The 25,739-nt window shown below is 36.1% G+C and overlaps 1 protein-coding gene across 1 annotated transcript in view; it reads left to right on the top strand.

Moving 5' to 3' along the window:
- Nucleotides 1–19,362, top strand: part of SLC9C1 (solute carrier family 9 member C1) — a 79,386-nt gene extending 60,024 nt beyond the window's left edge. The window contains exons 17-28 of the mRNA XM_034669712.1: nucleotides 377–562; nucleotides 2,457–2,606; nucleotides 3,960–4,011; nucleotides 5,225–5,373; nucleotides 8,365–8,490; nucleotides 9,635–9,733; nucleotides 10,240–10,413; nucleotides 15,790–15,921; nucleotides 16,057–16,242; nucleotides 17,721–17,844; nucleotides 18,708–18,757; nucleotides 19,279–19,362. Coding sequence (XP_034525603.1) covers nucleotides 377–562; nucleotides 2,457–2,606; nucleotides 3,960–4,011; nucleotides 5,225–5,373; nucleotides 8,365–8,490; nucleotides 9,635–9,733; nucleotides 10,240–10,413; nucleotides 15,790–15,921; nucleotides 16,057–16,242; nucleotides 17,721–17,844; nucleotides 18,708–18,757; nucleotides 19,279–19,362 — 1,512 coding nt within the window. The remainder of the gene's footprint in view (nucleotides 1–376; nucleotides 563–2,456; nucleotides 2,607–3,959; nucleotides 4,012–5,224; nucleotides 5,374–8,364; nucleotides 8,491–9,634; nucleotides 9,734–10,239; nucleotides 10,414–15,789; nucleotides 15,922–16,056; nucleotides 16,243–17,720; nucleotides 17,845–18,707; nucleotides 18,758–19,278) is intronic.
- The last annotated feature ends 6,377 nt before the right edge of the window (nucleotides 19,363–25,739 follow it).

Genomic DNA, 25,739 nt, shown 5'->3' with positions numbered 1-25,739 from the left:
TCCCAGCTCAGATCTTATCAAGAATCTCAGATCATACAGACAGCTGATGACTGGGTCTCTCCAACAAAGTACTATACAAACATCTCAAACAGCACATTCTAAAAAATTTATCTTCTCTAAATCTACTTTTCCCTCAAAATTCCACTGGAAACCCAATTTCCTAGACTAGCATCCACAATCATCTTTAGTAGTTCCCACTCTCTTAGCTATGCTTCAATATTTCAACCATTTTAATTTTAAATTAATATGATTATTTACTAGTATTTCAGACAAGTTGTCTTAAGGTAGATCAGAAAAAACCTAACTAGCAATGTTTCAGTTATTGTGGAAAATGTTGCAGTAAAAGCAAAGATAACATATTTTTTTTAACCAACAGATGGCTGCAATGAGGAAGGAATATTTTTTACATGCCTGGAACCTATTTGAGTTAGCAATTACATTAGTTGGCATCATAGATATAATTCTTATTGAGACAAATTCCATTACTTATACTCTTGATTTTATTCTAACAGTAATCTTTATAAAAATTGTTCGATTTCTTCGCATACTACGTATTTTGAAGGTAAAGAACTATTAAATCATCCAATTTCAAATTTCTACTGACTGCTTCATGAAACATGGACTAAAATCAGTTTAGTAGTTTTATGTCTTCCACTGTCTATTGAGATGATGTTTACATTTTAAATTTTATAACCTTTTCACAAATTAAATTTTATGACATTATTTTATGAACATCCAAATTACATTTGCAATTTATTTAGCACATGAAAGTATAGAAATACTCAGCATAGCTTTTTCTTTGAATAGAGAGCATATGAAAAATTCCATATCAATGTAAGTATACGCTAACTGAAAGTAATGTTTATTTTATAGATACCTGGTATAAAAGCTAGAAATCAACAAAACAACCATGCAAACCATTCATAGTAACAAAGCAAATAGTATAAATTCATACACATTAAGAAACCAAAAAATACACGCTTCATGTTATATAAATTCATAGTAATATAAAATCACAGCATCAAAAATAACCTTTGTGTAATACATCTTTCTATAACAAGTATGATATTACTTATTATTATTTTTATTAAATTATTATTTAGTATATATTATTTGTTATTTATGATATTATTTATTATTATGATTATTTCAATGACATGAAACTCCATCACAAGGCATATGAAGTATATACATAGAACAGATGTACTCCCTCTCTCTCTCACTGGCTCTCTCTATTCATAAACAAGATACATCCACATTTAAGCACTGTGAGAGTTACAAACCTAAGTGAGACACAGTTCATCTAGAGATAAAACTAACAGATTAGAATCTGTACATTTAGAGCTTTCCTACATATGCTTAAAAAATACTTTTGCTCCCAAGAGGAATAAATCAAGTATGTCTAAAAGTATACAACTAGTAGCTTTTCCCATTTTAGTATTAAATGAGACGGTAAGTGATGTTAGTGTGCAATTTGACCTAAGGAAGGCAAGCAATGCCTATTCCAGTGACTAGTTAATTCTTTCTGATAGGACAATATACGGGGTCTACCAAATATTTTAAGTGAAGAAACTGGTAAACCACCTAAGAAAAGTTTGTATAGGTAGTCAGGAAATTCTGAACCCTTATGTCGAATGGTAGGCCCTTGAGCATGAAGACAAATTAGATACACTCTCTACCCCCTAGAGAACTTGCAGAAGGGAAATGACACGTCATCTAGGTGTTCCAGTATTACATTGTAGGATAAGTGCAAAACAGAGCACGAACAGAATGCTAACAAGATTTTTTAAAAAAAAGTCCTTTACTAAGTGATACTTAAACTGAATCCTGAAGGATGAGCATAAGCTAGCACTTTGAGGATTAATGGCAGCTTGGCTGGGGGGCAGAGTATGGAGATCCTGGAGCACAGACAGGAAAACCCGGGAAACAGCCAACTCTGGGAAAGTTAGGGGACTGCACAGTGGTAATAGATAATTTGGAAAGTTAAACCTCAGCAAAGAAACAATGAGAAGTTAATGCTGGGGTGAAACAAGAAGTATAATTGTTGTGGGTTCTAACCCCCAAATAAACCTTCTAGTAAGAAGGTTAGTAGGAGATTTCGCAGGTAAAAGTGGCAGTACTTTATTGAAATTTATGACTTAAGCCCACAAGATTAATTGCATTGTTTTCCAAGAATTTAAACCAGTTGAAAGTAGCATCCAATTCTCTAAAAGGGACATAAATAAAGTCATAACTTCACATAGGTGTCCAACATTATTAATTATAAGGAAATTGCTCTGGTCATGAAGTTATAAAATTACCATGAATAAAATAACTAAAAACCTTGACAGGTTACTATAGTTACTGTTGAAAGCATGTTATTTCTTATTATTATCTACTTTAGTTAAACTAATCAATATATATAATTAACTAAATGTATACAATTTATATTAAATAGTAGTTCTGTTTTTTTCCAGCTCATAACCCCAAAGTTGCTGCAAATAATAGATCAAAAGATGAGTCACCAGCTGTCCTTTACGTATGCTATACTAAAAGGATATGTCCAAGGTGAAGCAGACGTAATAACTATCATTGATCAGATTTCAAGTTCTAAGCAGGTTAAACAGGTGAGAAACACTTTCAATAGTAAGGAAAGTGTTTATTCCACCAGTCCCTCAGTTGCCCCCACCCATTATGTCCTCTGTCTATATATGTAGGTGTGGCCTTGACTTGGTTCACTAAGTAATTTCTGTAAAAACTTAAACTAGTCTACATTTGTATTACTCAAAAGCCTCCTTACTGAAGTGTCTGTGTCTCAGTAGCAAATCACGAGGCTTTCACAACCTTCCTTTTGGTTCTTGTGGAGACTGTCATGGAACATATGTGCAATGGTCATCAGCTACCCCTGATGCAAGTTCCAGGATCTGTCAGCTACAGGTGCACTAAATAGGAAATAGTGGAGGATGAGACCTAATGGCAGTGTTAGGAGAAGGGAGCTTCTTTATAATTCCCAAAGGCTCCCTTCCTCTCTCCCTTCCTCTCTCACTTTTCTCACAGTGAATAGTAAAAGAAGCAAAGGATGGGGATCTGGGAAATGGAAAAAGTAAGAATAACTCATCTACAAGGAAACCTTGTCTATAATTTCTTCATTACACAGATAAGAAACAAAAAAAGCCAAGAGAGATTGAATGATTATGCTCAAAGTCACGTGGCTAGTAAACAGCAAAGAGAAGTCTAGGGCCTAAGTTCTAGATTTTCACTTTTTTGACCAAGGTGGTTGTTCTCACAAGTTTGTCAACTATGTGAGATATTTAGCTTTTAAGGCAACGTAGACCATGTGAATGCCATGTAATATGCCCAAAGCTCTGTAGCTGAGAAAACTGAACATGTGATATGTAGCAGGACACAAAAAGCAGTATCTTTCCTTTCTTCACCACCTGTAACTTTAAAACTCTTTTCCTGAATTTTGTTACCTTTTCTAACCTAGAAAAGGATATTTGGCACTGGAATTTGAGGATACACAGTAGGAGAAAACAAAAGGACCTGAATCTCTAAGATGTCCAGTTTTAGTCCTCATTTCTACTCTTACACAGTTTGGCCAAATCTTCTACCGCATTTAAGATTGAAAGTATTCCCTGTGGCCCCAAAGTTGAAGAGGAAAGTATCAACTGTGCTTGTGTTTTTCAGAATCAATAGCATCCTACAGAAAGTTACTGTAAGGGAAAAAAAAAATATATGACTTGCCTTCAGGCGTCTCAGAATCAACTTGGTAATGCCACTTTTTATTCTCTCCACCAATTTGCTGGAGCAAAATAAAATTTATTGCACAAAATTCAATTCTAATCCCTGAAAAGCTCCCCATCATATTTTTTCTTTAAAGTTATTAGTTAGGTAAAAAAAAAAATCCATCAGTTGCAAATGTAAAGATCTTTTATAACAGCTTGTGTTCCAGTGGGGGTAACTCTTCTTTTATTTTGTAGATGTTATTAAGGAGGATAATGAAGAATATAGGACATGCTATGAAAGAGCTGGGTATGTACTCTCGCCCTAAAGATTAAGCACAACCATCTCTTATTATCATGACTTCAAAGAGGCAATTATTTTCATGACTAAACTCATCTTTGAGGAAACCTATTTCTTACTAGTAATAAAGCATATAACTTCAACAATCGATATGATCATATCTTGGTTTGGATGGGTTTAGTGTAATATTACCTCTCCACACTTGTTCTTCCTGCCTTATACTGCAATGAAGACCTTTTAATTTCTCTTTAAAGGAAACACATTAGCACTGCATGTGCTATAATACATGCTATTATCACCTTATAAATTCTATTTTCTTCCAAACCAAAAGTACACATACCTTCCTGTGCAATACAAGGAAAAAAGTTGTGTTTTTTTTCCCCTTCACTTGCCACAGAGCTACCATCTGAGGATTTAGGATTTATAAGTTGAAATCAGAAGAGAATCTCACAAATCTCTGATGTAACCACTGGCAGCTTCTATGCCTAAACATGACAGCAGCTTATTCTCTGAGTCATGCCAACTCATGATCCTAGTACAGGATAAATCCAGGAGTGGAACAGACACACTCCTATAGTATAGTGTTCATGTGGGAGGAGAACAAGGGGGTTTGGCACCAGGTGGTGGGCAGCAAAAGGGCACAGGAAGTCTGAAAATTGAACAAGACTTGAGAGATTTTGCATGGCAGATAGTTGTCAAGCCAGACAAGGAGCCATCACAAAGGAAAAGCCGAAATGTAGAATCTAAGTGAATGCAACTCTCGTGGGCATTCAGGAGTCCAGATAAGACAGGCAGAAGAGCATAGATGGATGAGTCATCAAGATGCACAGGAATGTTGGTGGACAATGACCCAAGATGAATGAGAGGACTTAATTGGAAGCCATATCTAAGTGCACAGTTTGTAGTCCAAAATCCTAATTCAAACAGAATAGAAAAGTAGGACATAAACTCCAGACCTAGAGCCCAGAAGAGCCTCTCAGTGTCCCATGCAGGTGTATCAGTATAATTGTTAATCCTAGGACTAGGGCGGTCTGTCCTTCCTCGTGGGTTTAGGTATAAGCTGACAAGAAAAGGCAAGCAGAGCTCTGCAACAACTGGTGAATTAGGATTGATAGCAGAGGCCTTATCAGGGAGAGATACATTTCTCTGTGTTGAGGCTTGTATTGTCCACATGAAATAGTTAAATAATGTTCTTACTTTATCTGAAAATATTATTTTTCAGGCTACTTAGAGTATGATCACCCAGAAATCGCTGTTACTATGAAAACAAAGGAAGAGATTAATGTCATGCTCAATTTGGCTAGAGAAATTGTTAAGGTTTTTAGGTCAAAAGGAATTATTCATAAAATTGAAGGTTCTGAAATTAATAAGGTAAGGTAGCATATTTTTAAAGAAAACATACTTGATATATAGTCATTCATGATCTTCAAACCTACTTTTGATTTTCCAATATAGGCCATCTCCGAGATATGAATATCTAACTTAAAATAATTGTCTAAAGAAAAGCACCTACCATAGAGCATTTCCTTCCTGAGCTCCAATGCTCAATTTCTCTTTCCCTTTCTTGCCACAGAGAGGGACCATCTCTTTCTATGCTTTGTTCCCAAAGCAATGGTATGATGAAACTATTTCTCATCTTAGGCTACAGTGGATATCAGTATTTTTCTAGGAATTATCTGTGCCACTGAAACAACTTTTCCCATAGAATCCCAAGATATATAAGAACATTCCATTATAGGGTAAAAATTCACTACATTTCCTTTCTCTAAGTTATTTAAATGGTACCATGACATATAAAAAAATAGAGGGCCCCAACTAATTCTGTAAGTACAAAATTTACTCTCCAAATTGGGACTAGTATAAAAAAAAAAAACCCCAAAAGCTATTATGCTTGTGAATACATATACAAAACTTTTAAACATAATGGTATCTAATTGAATCTGGTAGTATATTAAAAGTTTAGTATACTATGATTGAGAATGTTTTAGCTCCCAAAATAGCTATGTAACTTATTAAGAGATTAAAAAAGAAAGAGAATTGACAAAATTTATTATTCAAAATATTTTTTAAAATCTTACAAGGCTAATAAGATAAGTAGCATCCTTAACTGAATAAAGAGTTTCTGTTAAAATTTTATTTTATTTTTTTAAAGATTTTATTTATTTATTTGACAGAGAGACAGCCAGCGAGAGAGGGAACACAAGCAGGGGGAGTGGGAGAGGAAGAAGCAGGCTCCCAGCAGAGGAGCCTGATGTGGAGCTCGATCCCAGAACGCCAGGATCACACCCTGAGCCGAAGGCAGACGCTTAACGACTGCACTACCCAGGCGCCCCTCTATTAAAATTTTAAAAGAAACATTGTATTAGATGTCAAAACATAAGTATTCCAATTAAAGTCAGAAACGAAAGAAGAATGAACAGTGCCACCTAAATATTGAATGCTGTGCTGAAAGTCTTAGCCAAGCCAAGGAAATAACGAAAGGAAATTGAGAGATAAAATTTTTGGAAAGAGGAAAAAAGTTATTATATGTTGTTTAATTTAAAATCCTAAGAAAATAAATTAAAATCTGTAGGATTAATAAGATAAATCAGAGTATTCAAAAATAAATCAACGTTCAAAATTCTTCCCCAACTGAAGAAAATGTAGAAAAATATTCTGTTCACAGTATTGATTAAAAACTCTAAATCCTTAAGTGTGAACCTAACATAAATATATAACATGCATGTGGCAAGAACTGAAAGGCATATTTGAGCAGGTAGATCAGTCACCTAAAGATAAAACAATGGAAATTATCTATTTGAAAAACAGAAATAAAAAGATTGAAGAAAAGTGAACAAAATCTAAGGGACCCATGAGATCCAATCAAGCGGACCAACATATGCACTGTGAGAATTCCACAAGGAGGAGAGAGAGAGAGACTATTTGAAGAAATAATGGCTAAAAACTTCCCAACTTAGGTGAAGGACATAAATATTAACATCCAAGAAGTTCAATAAATTCCAAGTAGGATGATCTGAAAGAGACCCACACCAAGACACATTATAATCAAACTGTTAAAAGACAAAAAGAAAATTTTGAAATCAGCAATAGAGAAGCAACTCATCCCATATAAGCAATCCTCAATAGAGTATTATCGGATTTCTCATCAGATACTTTGGAGACCAGAAGGAAGTGAACTGATGTATTCAAAGTGCTAAAAGAGAAAAAAAAATCTATCTACCAAAAATCCTATATCCCGAAAAACTGTCCTGCAGAAATGAGGAAGAAATTAAGATATTCCCAGATAAACAAAAGTGGAGGGTGTTTATTACCACTAGATCTACCCTGAACGAAGTACTAAAAGGGGTCATCACCTTACAGTGCTTGAGTAGACACCTTACAACAGAGGATATTCAAATTACTAATACATAGCAAAAGGTACTAAATTTCATTGTCATAAGCTTAATACAAATTAAAACCAAATGAAATACCAATACACAACCATCAGAATACTTGATTTTTTTTTAGCTGACAACACTAACTGCAGGCAATGATGTGGAAAGACTGGAACATTAGAGTAAGGGTGTAAATTAATGCAATCTCTTTGGAATTGTTAGGCAGAATCTACTAAATTTGGAATTGTTAGGCAGAATCTACCTTTATATGCCTCTTACACATACAACACAGTGATTAGATTAAAGAACCATATATCCAGAGAAATGTATACATATGTACAGCAAACAAATAAAGCAGCATTACAAAAGGCCAAAACTGGCACACCCCAAATGTTGATCAATAGTAGACAAAACTGTGGTATATTCATACAACACAATCCTCTACAACAATGAAAATGACAGGAATGAACTTTTGCTCCCTGCAATATTAGAGATGAATCTCAGAAACATACTATTGAGCAAATGAAAACAGACACAAATAAATATATACTCATCGATTTCATGCAGATAAATCTCAAAACCAAAGCTAAACTCTGATGATAGAAGAGAGGTCATCTTTAGATAGAAGAAATGACTAGAAGGGAATATAAGAGAGGATTTTAGGTGCAGTAAATGTTTTATTTCTTAATCTGTGTGCTGGTTACCCGGATCTTTTCACATTGTAAATGTTCTTTGAGTGGACATTAATAATCTGTGCATTTTTTGTTTATCTGCTATAATTCAGTAAAAAGTTTACTTTTAAATGTTTAATCTGTGACTTCAGAATGATAATAACAGAAAAATGCTATCAGTGGGGAGAAGTTGAAGGTTTCCACAGAACAAAAATCTCAGAAGAGCAAGTAAAGGAAATAGTCCAAAGCCATAATTTCTTAAATATTCTGTGAACACCAGTTTTGTTCATCTTGTTTCTTAAATTTTGTGGTTTTAGTTAATAATGGCCAAAAAAAGAGAGATACTTGATTTTCAACCTGTTATCAAGCCCCTTACTGTTGAAGAAGCTCTCTACCATATTCCATGGCTAGATAAAGACAAAGACCATATAAGTTTCATTCAGGTAATATTTTTATTTTCTGGTAATACCATCTAAAATGTACCAACAAATGCTTTTTTTTTTAATGAAGACTGTGATACTCTTCAGCTTAAAACTTCAAATGTCTTTTATTGCCTATGGGATAAAATCAAAATCCTTTTAGGTGACCTGCAAAATCCTTCCCCAATCTGCCTCCTTTCTATCTTTCCATCATCATCTTCTGTTGCCCATTCATCATATACCTCATACTCTATTTATATTCAACCTTACATGGTACCCCAAACCCTTTACACTGTTTTCTAATTCCATGCCTCTGGGGGTGTGTTTACTTTTCTTGAAATGCCCTTTGTTTTTACTTTTTTTTTTTTCCTCCAAATCTTGCTTCTCTGGAAAGATCCTGGAAACATCCCTACCAAATGTAATTCAGAAAAGTAGGCTTTGGGGGCAAACACCCCACCAGTAGAAGACCATCCTGTGGTCCATCCTGAGTTTGGAGGACCAACAGTGTCGCCATTGTATCCATTATACAGTTTCATTATAGCATTAAGTACATTGCATTACAACCACCTTTATATTTCTCTTCTGCACTATATCCTTTAGCTCATCCATATTTTGAATACCCAGTCCCTGGCATTTTGCATATTATGTAGAAGATGCTCAAAGAGTGTTTGTAGAATAAACAATTAAATAGGTCTAACTTGTTCTAATAACAATCTTTTTTAATATCTACTTGGTGCCAAAGGAGCAGGTGTATATTTTTATATGCTTAAATTATTTTGAATGAATGAGTTTTTTATTTACTTCATCAGCTGTTTACAGCATAACTATGTATGAGATGCATATATGCCATTAGTCCACATCTGTTCTGATTATTTTTCATCCAGATGAGATATTTTTTTATCTTACCATTACATTCTTACTCCTATATTAGATTACTTCTTTTCTAATCCATGTACCTGAAGTTACAAAGGTCTATGAATATCCACTTTCTTCTCTTTTATATTCATAATTGCTATTTTCTCTTACAAATTTATTACCAACACAATAAGTCAGATCTTACTGACTGATATTTTAAAATGTAAAAACTTTTATTAAGATGTAAACTTCAACATCCCCAACCACTGCTAATATAGTGTTTATATCTTATATATTTGGTGATATTTTTAAGGAAAGAGCCAGAGTTGTAACATTTGATTGTGGAAATGATATATTTGAAGAAGGTGATGAACCCAAAGGAATTTATATAATAATATCAGGTATGGTAAAGGTAAGTCAGAGTTATTCATAAATGGACTTGTGAACATTAGTTAAAATTCTATAAAATTGAGAATTCATAGTTGTCCATGTTAAGAACTGCATTGTTCCTCTTTTAGGACAACAGCTACCATCCAATTTTCTTGTTCAAACACAGTAGTTAACATTACTTATCACCTTTTAAGCATTACTTTCCCATAGACAACAAGAAACCATCTAAAGGATCATCTTTAAGATGGAATGTTATAATTTGTTTTCATCTTATGTATATCTGAATTGGGCATTTAGCCATTCTAAGGCAGGTATAGGTTGGCTGAGTAGAAGGAATCAGAAAGATTGTGGTATCTAGGAATGCTTTTGCTAATTTAATAAATTTGTTTTAAAAGGTACAAGTAAGAAGTATCCTCAAAACAATATCTATGTATTAAAATTGCTAAAACCAAAGGAAAAAAGTAAAAAATCAGAGCGTTTTGGTAATTAACTGACTTTTTTTTTCTTTCTTTCTTTATTCCTAAACAGCTTCAAAGATCAAAACCTGGTTTTGAAAGTGACCAAATGCTCTGGGAGTCAGAGGAGAAAGATTATCAGCTAATTTACACAGACTTTGTGATCGCTGGGGAAATAATAGGAGAGCTAAACTGTTTAACTAATGAACCCATGATGTGTTCTGCTACCTGCAAAACTGTAGTGGAGGTCAGAAAACATCACCTTATGCCCTATTGCTGTATCTTATTAAATATCTAGTATCGAATTTAAGTTTATTTCTGTACTTAGCATATGTTTACAGTCTAGTGATAATTTTTTTAAAAAATAGGAATGGTAAAGGAATAAAACTTGTTACCAAATTATACTTATCCAGTATACTGTCCTGGCAAAATGGCTTGCAAAAGTTAACATACCATATTGTAAGATTTAACCAGAAAAACTGATTAAATGAGGTCTTTCATGGGGAAATTAGAGGACATATTTTAGCTATCAATACCATAATTTGGGGGGTAAGAAAGGGAAAAAGTCAGAGAACTAATATCTATTAATAAAAAAGTTGAGCAAAGTAGATGGAAGTTTCCCCAGACACAATGAGGACAAAATTCTCAAAGCAACAGGGGCTATCACTGGCCTAATTTAAACTCAAAAAGAACAATGACTGCAAACAATTGAATCCCATAATATATAAAAATCCATAAGTTGATGATGATACCAAAATGTGTTTAATTTCCAATAAGTTTGTTGGGATATTAACTTACTTCTCTAAAAATTGATTTTTTTTAAATAGAAAAAATTCAACATTTATCCTGCCTTTCCTCTACGAACTCTTTCAAGGTAACCAAAAAAGAAAAAAAAAAAAGATGAAGAAATATTCTTCTATACAGAATTCCAACTAACAAATGTAGAAACAGAATTAGAATATTTTCATTTTGCCATCTCAATGAAATAAGGGATCTAGACAACAGCCATCAATTGATGCTAAAACTACTGTGTGCAACATTAATGGGAAACTTTATAATGAAAGGACCAGGCTGGCACCACCTAAAAAACAATTGTAGCATTACTAAAAGTTGGACAACTATTGGTTGTACCTCTGGATATGATGCTGCAAAGCTGGTTCTTTGAAAAGATCAACAAAACTGATAAACCTTTACCCAAATTCATAAAAAGGAGAGAGAGAGAGAAAGAGAGAGAGAGGATTCAAATAAACAAAATCAGAAATGAAAGAGAAATAACTGACACCACAGAAATACAAAAGATTATAAAAAATATTATGAAAAATTATATGCCAACAAATTGGCCAACCTAGCAGAAATGGACAAATTCCTAGAAACATATAACCTCCCAAAACTGAATCAGTAAGAAATAGAAAATTTGAACAGACCAATTACCAGCAATGAAATTGAACAAGCAATCAAAAAACTCCAACAAACAGAATTCCAGGACCAGATGACCTCACAGGTGAATTCAACCTGACATTTAAAGAAGAGGTAATACCTATTCTTCTCAAACTATTCCAAAACTCAGAGAGGAAGGAAAGCTTCCAAATCATTCTCTGAGGTCAGCATTACCCTGATACCAAAACCAGATAAAGACACTACAAAAAAGAGAACTATAGGCCAATATCTCTGATGAACATCAAGATACCTATCCACAGATGCAAAAATCCTCAACAATATATTAGCAAACTGAATCCAACAATACATTAAAAAAAAAATCATTCACCACTATCGAATGCCATTTATTCCCAGAATGCAAGGGTGGTCCAGATTTGCAAATCAATCAGTGTGACACATCACATCAATAAGAGAAAGGATAAGAACCGTATGTTCATTTCAATAGAGGCAGAAAAAGCATTTGACAAAGTACAACATTCATTCATGATAAAAACCCTCAACAAAGAAGATTTAGAGGGCACATGCCTCAACAAAATAAAGGCCGTATGTAAAAAACCCACAACTAACCCCCTACATAATGGTGAAAAGCTGAGAGCTTTTCCCCTAAGGTCAGGAACAAGACAAGAATGTCCACACTCACTGTTTTTATTCAATATAGTACTGCAAGTCTTACCCATGGCAATTGGACAAGAAAAAGAAATAAAACTCATCTAAATTGGTAAGGAAGAAGTAAAACTTTCACTCTTTGACATGTTACTATATATAAAAAACCCTAAAGACCACCAAAAAAAAAAAATACTAGAACTGATAAATGAATTCAGTAAGATTGCAGGATAAAAGATCAATGTATAGAAATCTATTTTCATCTCTATACACTAATAATGAAGCAGCAGAAAGAAATTAAGAAAGCAATCCCACTTTCAGTTGCACCACAAATAATAAAATACCTAGGATATCTTAACCAAGGAGATGAAAGATCTGTACTCTGAAAACTATAAAACCTTGATGAAAGAATTTAAGATGTCCCATGCTCATAAGTTGGAAAAACAAATATTGTTAAAAGTATCTGTACTACCCAAAGTAATCTACAGATGTAATGTCATCCCTATCAAAATACCAACATCATTTTTCACAGAACTAGAGCAAACAATCTTAAAATATGTATGGAACCACAGAAGACCCCAGATAGCCAAAGCAATCTTGAAAAAGAAAAACAAAGCTGTAAGTATCACAATTCCAGATTTCACGTTATATTACAAAGCTGTAGTAATCAAAACAATATGTCACATAAATAGAAACATAAATCAATGGAACAGAATAGAAAATCCAGAAATAAACCCACAATTATATGGCCAATTAATCTTCAACAAAGGAAGCAAGAATATGCAATGGGAAAAAGTTTCATCAACTAATGATGTTGGGAAAACAGGACAGTTACATGCAAAGAAGTGAAAGTGAACTACTTTTTTTTACTATACACAAAAATAAACTCAAAATGGATTAAGGACCTAAACGGGAGATCTGAAACTATAAAAATCCTAGACTAGGGGTGCTTGGCTGGCTTAGTCAGAAGAGCATGTGACTCTTGATCTTGGGACCATGAGTTCAAACCCCACATTGTGCATAGAGCTTACCTAAAAAAAAAAAAAAAAAAAAAAAAAAAAAAAGAATAAAAAATGAAAATCCTGGAACAGAGAACAGGTGGTAATTTCTCTGACATCGGCCGTAACAACATCTTTCTAATTATGTCTCCTGCGGCAAGGGAAACAAAAACAAAAATAAACTGTTGGGACTATATCAAAATAAAAAGCTGCATGGCAAAGGAAACAACCAACAAAACTGATAACCGAGCGAATGGGAAAAGACATTAGCAAATGACATGTTTGATAAAAGATTAGTATCCAAAATATATAAAGAACTTATATAACTCAACACCGAAAAATAATAACAATAATAATCCAATTAAAAAATGGGCCGAAGACATAAACAGACATATTTCCAAAGAAGACATACAAATGGCCAACAGACACATGAAAAGATGCTCATCATCACTTGTCATCAGGGAAATGCAAACCAAAACCACAATAAGATATCACCTCACATCTGTCAAAATGGCTAAAATCAAAAACTCAAGAAACAAGTGCTGGCAAGGATGTGGACAAAAAGGAACCCTCATGCACTATTGACAGGAATGTAAACTGGTGCAGCCACTGTGGAAGACTGAGTGGAGCCTCCTCAAAAAGTTAAGAATAGAACTACCTTAAGTTTCAGTAATAACACGAGTGGGTATTTATCCAAAGAATTTGAAAATAGTAATTTGAAAGGATATAGCACCCCTATGTTTATGGCAGCATTATTTACGGTAGCCAAATTATGGAAGCAGCTCAAGTTTCCATCGATAGATGAATGGATAAAGAAAATGTGGTATATTTATACACACACACACACACACACACACACACACACACACACTGGAATATTATTTGGCCATAAAAAAGAATGAAATCTTGCCATTTGGAACAACATGGGTGGATCTAGAGAGTATAATGCTAAGCGAAAGAAGTCAGAGAAAGACAAATACCATATGATTTAACTCCTGTGGAATTTAAGCAACAAAACAAATGAACAAAGGAAAAAAAAGAGACAAACCAAAACAGACTCTTAACTATAGAGAATAAACAGATGGTTACCAGAGGGGGAGGGGGTGGGGGATGGACGAAATAGGTGAAGAGAATTAAAAGTACACTTATCTTGATGAGCACTGAGTAATATATGGAATTACTGAATCACTATATTGTACACCTGAAATTAATATAACACTGTGTGTTAACTACACTGGAATTAAAATTTTAAAAAGAGTGATGTTAGATGACCTATACTGTCTGACCTGAAGCCCTATTACAAATCTGTTATAATCAACACCAAATGGTATTTGCTTAAGATAATATAGATCAGTGGAACAGGGATGAGAATCCAGAAATAGGTTCATATATACATAATCAATTGATCATTAACAATAATAGTATTTTCAACAAATGATCCTGAAAATCCCAAATATCTATATGGAAGCTATGAGCCTTGGTCCCATACATTATGCACAAAATTTGACTTGGAATGATGGTAGACCTAAACATAAATATTAGAGCTATTAAAACTCTAAAAGGAAACACAGACCTGGAGATAGGCAAAGATTCCTAAACCAGGAAACAAAAAACACTAGCCATAAAAGGAGACACTGATAAATTGAATGTCACTAAAATGAAAATCTTCTGCTTTTTAAAAAGACACCACAAGGAACATGGAAAAAGCAGGCCACAGACCATGAGAGCTTTTCACAATACCTTTATCTGAAAAATTACTTGACAATGGAACCTATAAAAAATTCTTACAACTCAAGAAGACAAAACACCAAATTAGAAATTGGGCAAAGGATTTGAACAAACATTTCACAAAAGACTATACAAATGGCCAATAAGCACATGAAGAAGATGCTTGATATCATTAGCTCCCAGAGAAATGCAGATTCAAATCATGATGCGGTATCACCACATACCCACTATATTGGCTAAAAATACAAAAAATGAGTAGCAGGTATCGGCAAGGACGTGAAGCAACTGAAATCCCCATCATGGCTGAGGACAGTGTAAAATGTTACAACCCTTCTTAAAAGCAGATTGGCAGTTTCTTATAAAGTTAAACACACAATTACCATATTACCCAGCAATCACGCTCATACATACTTACCCATGAGCAATAAAAACCAACATACACAGCATCATGTATATTCGTAGCAGCTTCCTCCTGAGAGCCAACAGTCTGCTCATTGTTAGTGCTGACATTTTATTGTTATCTAAAAAGTGTGTTCCCCTAAAATAATGTATTTTTAGAAATTTATATCTTTGGTTTAAAAGTTTCAATGATTTTTGATACGTTGTTTTCTACTTTTTCAGAATCTGTAAGAATAATAATGTCTCATTGGAGCATGTGACATTTTAATATTTAACTTATGATAAGATCACACAAATATTTACTACTATACACATTTTATTAGGTGTCCAGGCAACAACATGAATGTTATATAATTTAAATGCTCAGCTTTAATGTTATATGTAAATGAGAAAAGCTTATATCCTTAAACTATAGCTGTAGAGAATGAAATATTAAATTTATATCCTCCATTTTTCAGGCATGTTTTATTCCTAAAAATCACTTGTATGAAGCTTTTGAACAATGTTGTCCTCACATTGAATATAAAATATGGCTAAAACTTGGACTTTCTATTACTGCTAAAAAAATGAGGGAACGTTTATCTTATGAGGTAAGAGGTGTTTATATATAAACTCATCCTTTTCTCTGAATGGAATTGTATTAAAGTACTGTTATCAATGAACTATTTAGGAATTGATATTAAACTTTATAAACAGTAGACTATGAAGCTGTGTTTTCCTTATAGGATTGGAACTACAAGATGCAGTTAAAACTCTGTAATGTTTGTGTAAAAGATATACCAAAGAACACCAAAACTGATATCTATGATGAAACTGTGATTTATGTCATCCTCATCCACGGAGCTATAGAAGATTGTCAGTTACGAAAAGTTTATAAGGCACCTTCCTTAATTCCTATAACATGCTATCAGGTATAGAAATGTTGATTCATGCCTTCCAGTCAATATGCCATATGTCCAGACAATGTATGAACATTAGAAAAATTGTCACTTTCCCATCTTCCCATCCTCTGCATTTCCCCTACCGCTCCATAAGCACACACGCCACACACACACCCAGTTCACTGATTGCTTTGGCCCTGGATAGCCCAAACACCAAGATATTCCGGTTCAATGTCAGTGAAGAAGACTGAGCTGCTTCATTTTGGCCACAGATTTTGGTGCAATTGTAAACAGCAACAGGGGCCTGTTAAGTTCATTTACACATTGCAGAAGGACCACTTTCTCTGGACTATATCAACAGTACTCTAGAAAAGTTCTGCCAGACCCATGCTGAACTGAGTATTAGTGGCATTTGCCCAGCTACTTTGAAAGTGAATGTAAAATGAAAGATTTCCCACATTTAAGCTGTTGCATTTCCCTGGCAATCAAAATGAGAAGCTGTGCATATAAAGAAAGAAAGAAGGCAGACTCTGTGTGTGTGTGTGCATGTGTATGTGGGCGTGTTGGGGGAGAGGAAGAGAGGCACATGTCAGGAGGAATCGGGACATACAAAATATACCTACAGAAAAATTGAAAGAGGCACCTAGAGTCAATTAAATTAGGCATATATTTTTAAAGCAATGAATATATGGCAGAAACCATGCTAGATGCTAACGTGATCAAGACAAATGAGATTTGTGACTTACCCTCAAAAGTTCTCTCAACCAAGTGAAAAGAAACATATATATGTAATGAAACATGTATAACTATGATAAACGTACTTCGGAGGTAGATTTGGGACAGGAGAAAACCATGAGCTGGGGATAAGAGGAATCCCAAGATGAGAAACGGTATAAGAAAAATTTTCTGAACCGATGCCACCAGCACCAATGTGATAGACCCACTGAGAGGAAGTGAGACATTACTCTCACCTGTCGTGCTCTCTACCTCTATTCTTGAATACATAATAACAAAGCTCTGCCATGGGTGCTGATTGGGAATTTAGATGGCCAAGCAAGAGATTCTGAAGGCAACCTAAAACCGACCCAACTCTGTCTACTCTCATAGGCAGAAAGCCCTGCTTACTGTAGATTTGGGTACCAATGTGATTCAAAGCATATCTAAGACAACCACAGGTTGAAGGGTTTCTTAAAGTCTACTGTTTCTTAAACTTTCTTTTGCCACATAGATCATCTCTCTGGGTGATATTTTAAAGGATCATTAATGATGAACTCTTAATCATTTTTCTCATTTGTAAGAGAAATGAGCAAAACATTTAAAAATCAATGAAAGTACATGGAATGTTGACTTTCCAAAATATTCAGGTATTTTAAGACATCTGTCTAATAGAGACATGTTTACTTTTCAGCCCAGATGTTTAGAGAGGCCCTGAGATAGTAGCTTATCAGAGAAACATTCAATTGTATGATATATACTCAGAAATTAATTTATATTCTGTCAAACTTCAGGTACAAGGCATTGAAAATTTTACAAAGGTAATGATTGTTCAAACTTCGGTTGATGTGAAACAATTCAGATGGAACACGAGAAAGTACATACCTTCATGTAAAGCGTCTCTTCCAACAGCACATTGTGAGTTAGATTTCTTTGAGTAATTGAGACCTTAATTTCCATTTATAAAATAGCCACATATGTATTTGGAAACTATTGAATGCATTCTACCTAGAGTATTGGGAAAGCATTTTAATTGCCATATTTGATATCTGATGGGTAAATCCAGATTGAGAATATCCATGTTATAGCAGGAATTATTCTATATTTCATCTATAAGAATAAACACACATAATTATCAAAATACTATGGAAAAATTGTTAAAGAGGGAATTTTTATTTTTTTAAGATTTTATTTATTTATTTTAGAGAGAGCACAGGGGGTGGGGGGAGAGAGGGGCAGGGGGAGAGGGAGAGAGAAAATCTCAAGCAGACTCCCCACTGAGGGCAGAGCCCAACTTGGGGCTCAATCTTATGACCCTGAGATCATGACCTGAGCCGAAACAAAGATTCAGACCTGATTTCAATTGACTGAGCCACCCAGGTGCCCCAGTGAGGCAATTTTTAGCCCTTCCCCCAAATTAACATATTTAATATAGCAGTAAATAATGGAAATAGTGTTGTACTATCTGTTCCAATTACCCACAGGCCTGGCGTTCATTCTCAACACACCTTAACATAAATGTATTTGGGATGATGGGACAATAGGTCATTTTTTCTCTCTTTCCAAACTTCTTGCACATGTGTTACATAATCTTTATAATAAAAGATTTTAAGCCTCTTTTTTAAATGTGACCCTTCTTCCCACCAATTGAGATTACCACCAATTTCAGATCACAGGCCCTGAGTGTGAATGATTTGAACCTGGGTCTAATGTGACAGTTGATCTAATAGAAACAGTGCTTTGTTCCAGTGCTTGAACTAACGTAGTCTTTCTTGAACCAGCTACAAGCAGAATCTATAAAGAAGACCTTCAATTTGACACAAATATTGAGGTAAATTTAAAGCAGTCTTTTTAAAAGTTTAATTTTGGGGAAAAGAGAGTCTGGAATGTACAGAAATTTTCAGTGTGTTTCTCTTGTTCTGAAGGAGTTTACCTGCTAATCATTTTCTAGATTTTGATGTGAACACTGTCTCTTAGTCCAGGGTACAGTAGAAATTGCATTTATATTTTTAGGTAAATATTAGATAAATGACAAAGAAAAACAAAGTATAGAAGATACCAGAATATTTATTTTGAATCACATGGGCCACCATGTACTACTGGGGTGGGTAGGATTGTCGTGTACATGATCCCCTCCCCCTTCTCTGCCTTGGGCTGAAATTTTGACTGGTCTGAAGCCTTCATTGCTACCTCAACTATGCATCTGGGGTCTTCCAACCAGGAGGCGGTTTGCTCAGCTATTCACTATGCCTGTCACAAAGCGGGAGCTCAATAATGAATGTACTAACATGATCTGTCCCAGGCTAACCTAAGTTATCCAGAAAATCCCATAAATATTGGTTAATTTCATAGTTCCCTAGGAACTTGGATAGGTCGCTTGGGGATCTTGGGATCTTCGAAACCCTGGGCCAACTTGGGCAAGACCCCAAGTTATGAAAGACTACAGGGCCCTGGAAATGAATGTGGGGCACGGAGAAATAGGATGAAGTACTTCACCAGATCTACACCAACTTGCTTGTAGGCTGAATCCTGGGGAGCTCCAGAGGAGGTAGAGAATTTATTTTTAATTCTCGTTTGTGCTAAGCTGATCGTATTACTCCAGGAGATGCTGATTATAATATTTGGAATCTGAGAGATGTCTGCTACAAATACACGAGCCAGAAAATTGTGTATTTCGTTGTTAAAAATATGTTTTACGTCAATCCATTTGCTCTATCAGCACTAGGCATAAAACTCAGAACACCCACTCCTTCTGCCCTGAATCTCTCAACAAGTGTATGCTGTAAGAAAGGTGATTACAGGTTCTGTGGGGGAAGTTGAAGGTGTTTCTCATGTCTGTCCAGTCCTCAAGAGGCCAACGCTTTTCTTTAATACCCATTTCCCATCCAGCATAAAAGCAAGAAGTTCACTCCCTCCCAAAACATTTTGGACTCTTTCTGGGGAAGCTTTTCCTCAACCTCCCTTGGTTATTTCTTGTTGCCTGGAACTACTGACCCAATAACATAGGGGCTGAGAGTACGGGCTCCGGCATGAGACTCCTGGTTTGCTTCCTGGTTCCGTCACTTCTTAGCCGTGTGACTCACCTTGGACAGATCTCTTAACCTGTTTAAGCGTCATTTTCTTTTTTTTTTTTTTAATTTTATTTTATTATATTGTGTTAATCACCATACAGTACATCCCCAAGATTCCGATGTAAAGTTTGATGCTTCATTAGTTGCGTATAACACCCAGTGCACCATGCAATACGTGCCCTCCCTACTACCCATCACCAGGCTATCCCCTTCCCCCACCCCCTCCCCTATGGACTGTGAGAGGCAAACTGAGGACTTAAGCGTCATTTTCTGCATCCACATAACACAGTACCCGTACGTACCCCGGATAGTGCTGCTGCGCAGATTAAAGAAACAGAAAGTACAGTGCGTAGTGTTTGGCACATAACAAGCAATCCGTACACATAGTCTCTATTATTCTCCTCTAACCCCTTCCTCACATTGTAAACTACGTCCCCAAACTTCTTGTGCTCTCCAGATACTAATTTTCTAAAACATACGGATACAGGTACCTCCTCTAATTCTCCCAAACACGGTAGCTGCTAAAGACGAGGAAGTAGCAAAGGGAAATTACAATTTAAAAAATGAAGAAGATGAGGAGAACGCTTAAGATAAAATATTAAGTGGCTCCTAGGGGCCACTGGGTAGCCTGTCTTTCTCCTTAGCCTGGGCGGGCTGCCAAGCTTGTCGGAGTCAGCTTAATAGTATATTTTGAAGAATCATGAGGGAGGGAAGCTAATGCTCTCCCTGTACATATTCCCCGAAGTGCTGCTTTTTCATAATTAAAAAAACCTGATTGCGTGAGGTTGTTAATATAAAGTAGTGTGGAAGTGAGAGACAGTTCATTAAGTGGTAGAAACATCAGCTACTGAGTCTTATAAAGACAATTTCCAAATTGTGTTATTTAGTAAATGCTTTTTCTCCTTGATATTAGATCCTGGCTATATTTCTGGGCCAGGTCCCTTCTTGCTCCTCCAACCCTTCCACCCACCATCACCCCAGAACTGTGGCTTCACCTTCACGTAGTAAAAGGCCCACTGCAACATACAGCAGCTCTTTACAAAGTGTTTTTGTTCCCAGGATGGGAAGGGACTACACAGTGCTGCGGTTGCTAGAAGTCCTAGTCCTCAGTCCCTTGCTCCATAGACCAGCTATGACACCTGCCCTGCTTTATAAATTTAACCTTTATTAATAGTCTCAGATTTCACTCCTATCTCCTATCTCAATTTCCAGATTCAACAGCCTACAGGGTTACTTGATAGTATCAAGGAGGAAATGAACATCTATGCAGTCCCCTAGAATAAGACTCCATGAAAATCTGGTAAGCTGCCTCAGTTTCCTCAACACGATCTGGATCACACCTGTCCCTGGAGATACAGGAGAAGCCAGAAGTTCATGTGCCCTTTGGTGTGACAGGGTGAATTATACCCCTTTCCACTAGCCATTATTTGTGATATGATCACTTTCCACTAGCCTGTTGATTCTTCAAATGATACTATTTATAATTCTAAATTGGAAAATGAACTCTAAAATAAGATTCCTTCATCTAGATTTCTGAAATAGACTCATGGTTTCCTCTCTCTGTTCTGCTACTTAATTTCACATGCAGCACAGTCATTTTTCAGGCTGCCATGTACTGTGGAAGATATAAACAAGTAACAAAATATAAACAGGTAATAAGCGATGACTTCAATTTTCAAGAGTTTCTATTCTAGTTAAGGAGGCAAAACAGATCAGAAGGCAGTTCAATAGCCATTCGAGATACACTGTGGATAGTGCCAACTGAAGCTAAAGGAATTCAAAACAGAAACAACCGTTGGTGAACATAAACAAAGTCTTTTTTTTGCTGGAGAAGGGAAGAGGATGTTTGGAATAGGGGACACAAGAGACCAAGACTTTTGGGGAAAATGAGTAGACCAGTCTGGCCTTTGGTTGCTCAAAATGTAACGTCAATGGGGAAGTGTGTGTGTGTGTGTGTGTGTGTGTGTGTGTGCACGCGCGCCTGCTTTGTATAACTCTGTGTAACATGAAGCATTTCACTGGATTAAAAAATGACCTTCCAATAAATCTTTGTGCCTCCTTTTAAAAAATGTTAACTGTTGCATGCTACTTCCTATGACAAAGACCATATTTAAAAATAGACTCAAAGGGTAACAATACACTATGAAAAAATATTTTTAAGAATTACTTGAAATACGATCAGTATCTTCACAAGGAAGAAAATGAATACAAAATGATAAGGAAAACACTATGACTCCAATAGGCAAATTTAAGAACAGCCAATTCAGGTAAAAGACAATACCCAGAATGGGGGGCAGGGGGAAGATAAGAAGTGCCAAGTTAAACAACAATGAAGTATTAACATTGACTTTTTAAAATTAACAATTTTTATTCCATGGTAACATCTATTTTCTTTGAAATAGATGAAAATAGAGTGATACTGTTTTCTTATATTTTGCTGGTAGATGAGTAAAAGGACTTTGAAAGAAAAGTCATAAAAATGCTCATATACCTTTGGGGCGCCTGGGTGGCACAGCGGTTAAGCGTCTGCCTTCGGCTCAGGGCGTGATCCCAGAGTTATGGGTTCGAGCCCACGTCAGGCTCCTCTGCTATGAGCCTGCTTCTTCCTCTCCCACTCCCCCTGCTTGTGTTCCCTCTCTCGCTGGCTGTCTCTATCTCTGTCAAATAAATAAAATCTTTAAAAAAAAAAAAATGCTCATATACTTTAACTCCATGAATTTGCTTCTGGGAATCAATCCAAAAAGAGTAATCCAGAGTAGTAAAGTAGACGTGTACAAACCGTCCAGTGCACCACTATTCCTAATGGCAAAACATTAAAAAGAGTCCNTCATATACTTTAACTCCATGAATTTGCTTCTGGGAATCAATCCAAAAAGAGTAATCCAAAGTAGTAAAGTAGACGTGTACAAACCGTCCAGTGCACCACTATTCCTAATGGCAAAACATTAAAAAGAGTCCAAGGGTCCAATAGTAAGAAAGTATATAATTTCACTACGGACCATTCTTTAGAGGAAATATCATACAAACATTAAAGAAACTGGTTGTATAGTCCAACGTAACATGAAAAGGAAAGTGAATGTGTACATACAACTTTCTTAACATGAAAAGAGGTCAAGTGTGCCTGGGTGGCTCAGTCGGTTAAGCGTCTGCCTTTGGCTCAGGCCTGGGATTGAGCCTTCCATCAGCCTCCCTGCTCAGCAAGGAGTCTCCTTCTCTCTCTCCCTCTGCCGCTCCCCCTGCTTGTGCTCTCTCTCTCTCTCTCTCTCAAATAAATAAAACCTTAAAAAAAGAGAAAGAGAAAAGAGAAACCCAAATGATTCAATCAGGTGTTAGAGAGGTAAGAGTAGGGACAGGTGTGTTCACCTCTCTTATCTTATTTCCCGTGGTTTTATTGCTCTTGTAATGAAAAACATGATTGCAAAACTCCTGAGCATTATTCAAATATAATTAGACTGGAAGTTGTCTGTTCCTTTCTGCCGCCCTTTACACTCAGCAATCCCCATGTGGTGAAAAGGAGTGGTAGCAGCCAGAGCTGAGACCCCATCTGTGTTCCCGGCAGGGGAGCACACTCCTCCTAATAGTCCATAGACTACCTCTGGGCCGTTCAGCAGGTGCCGGGGGCTTCTCAGACTCTGACCCGCAGTTTCAATCACACCACCACCTCTTTGGGAAAGACGACTGACTCACACTCACCCACTCGATGTCCTTCCTCGGCCTCAGCAATAATGACCAGGAGGTATTTCCTGCGGGAATGAAACTGACCCTCTGGTACATCCTGTTCGGGGTTGTAAGTCAATGTTGAAAGATTCCAAAGCTCTTCTGCATTTGTTTTTTTTTTCCCCTCCCTACTGCTGTTAGGAATGGTTGACGGCACTGTTTTGAAGACTGATGCATGTAGGGGCCCTGCTGTCAAGAGACACCTCCTGTTTTTGAAGCACATTTCCCTGCAACAAAAGGGAGCAACTTCAAGCTGGATCCCGTATGGATGATCGTGGTGCCACAAGGAAAGAAGTTGGGACCTTGCAACCATTCTATCTAAAATATATTTTTTAAATTTAAAATATCTTTTATGTTAAATATCTAAAACATCTCAGAAAATCATAAAGTTTTTGTTTTTAGAGCCAGAAAACAAGCTTAGGCCACCTAGGATAGTTGGTATAGTGTTCTTAGAGCAAAAATGGTTTGATTCACTTTATGAAAAATAAAAACTATTAAAATGTAGTTCAAATATTGATCTTAAACCAGGTATTGATTTCTGTCATTCATTGTACTTCATTCATCTTGGAAGCACTCAGTGAATAAAATAGTAAAGAATGGAAACTGATTTACACTTAAACAATATAACTCAGTCCTAAATGAAATTTCCAGTGTCCATTTTGTTCATCATCTCATTACAACAAAGAGCCCAATGCCTGGCACATAATTTTTTTTTTTTTTTTTAGAAAGAGAGAGTGAAAGAGAGAAAGCGAGCTGGGGGGTGGGGGGCAGGGGGAGAGAGAGAATCCCAAGCAGGCTCCACACTCAACATGGAGCCCAACCTGGGGCTTGATCTCACAACCCTGAGATCATGACCTGAGCTGAAATCCAAAGTCAGATGCTCAACCTACTGAGCCACCCCGGTGCCCCTGGCACATCACTTTTTAAAATAGTCTTAACCAGGGCCACCTCGGTGGCTCAGTTGGTTGAGCATCCAACTCTTGATTTCGGCTCAGGTCATGATCTTGTGGTTATGGTATCAAGCCCGGCATTGGGGGGGGGGGGTCCGTGCTCAGCAGGGAGTCTGCTTGAGAGTTTTCTTTCTCCTCTCTCACTCCCTCTGCCCCTCCCCCTTGCTCTCTCTTGCTCTCTCTCAAATAAATAGATAAATCATAAAAAAAAAAAAGTCTTAACCGGTTAAGAGTTATTGCATGCTTTCTATATGCTAGGTGTCTAACAATCACTACACACTTGCGGACTGACTTAATCTTCACAACAAGTATATAAGGTAGGCACTATTATTTCCAGTTTACAAATGTGTGAACTGAAAGAGAGTAATTTGCCAAATATCTCACAACTAGTAATAAGCAGAGCAGAGATTTGGAAACAAGGCTGTGAGTAACTATTATACCATATGTCTCTCCAGTATGGTAAGTCCTAAATAAATATCTGAAGAAGTAATAAAAATTTAAATATATGTCTTTAGGACCATGCTTCCACCCAGGGGTTGGAAATCTGAATAATGAATTTGGTCTCCTACAACTGGTGGTAGGCACATTTTCAGAAGCCAGGTGTAGAGACTCCATTCACAAAAGTTCCTTGAGGAGAAGAAAATTTGGTTTGTTTATGTTGGGTAAGTCAAATCAAACTATAATCACCTCTCTCCAAAACTGAACCCAACCAGTTTTTTATTCCGGTGATAATTGACAAGCAGCTGTTTTAATGTTTGAGGGAGCCCCGTTAATGATCACCCTTTTTCTCCTGAGTGATGAACCAAATGAAAATTAAAACAAAGGATTGAGGCAGTTAGAGAATAAACCACCCACACTCCCCTCCCCACACACACACACTCATGCACATGACTTTATTAGTGACCGAAATGACATAAAGAACATGGTTACCTTCTGACCCCCAGAATTGGATGTATTGACCATTATAGGCATTTATCATTAAGCTTACTGCATAGCTGAGAACAATAGACAATGCAAGATATGTAAAGTCAAATTTGCTCTCAAAAGAAATCAGGAAGAAAGGGATGGACAAAGA

Source organism: Ailuropoda melanoleuca, chromosome 1 (genome assembly GCF_002007445.2).
Source record: "Ailuropoda melanoleuca isolate Jingjing chromosome 1, ASM200744v2, whole genome shotgun sequence".
Classification (NCBI taxonomy): Eukaryota; Metazoa; Chordata; class Mammalia; order Carnivora; family Ursidae; genus Ailuropoda; species Ailuropoda melanoleuca.
Note: the sequence above shows the minus strand (reverse complement) of the source record. Positions and strands in the feature narration are given on the sequence as shown.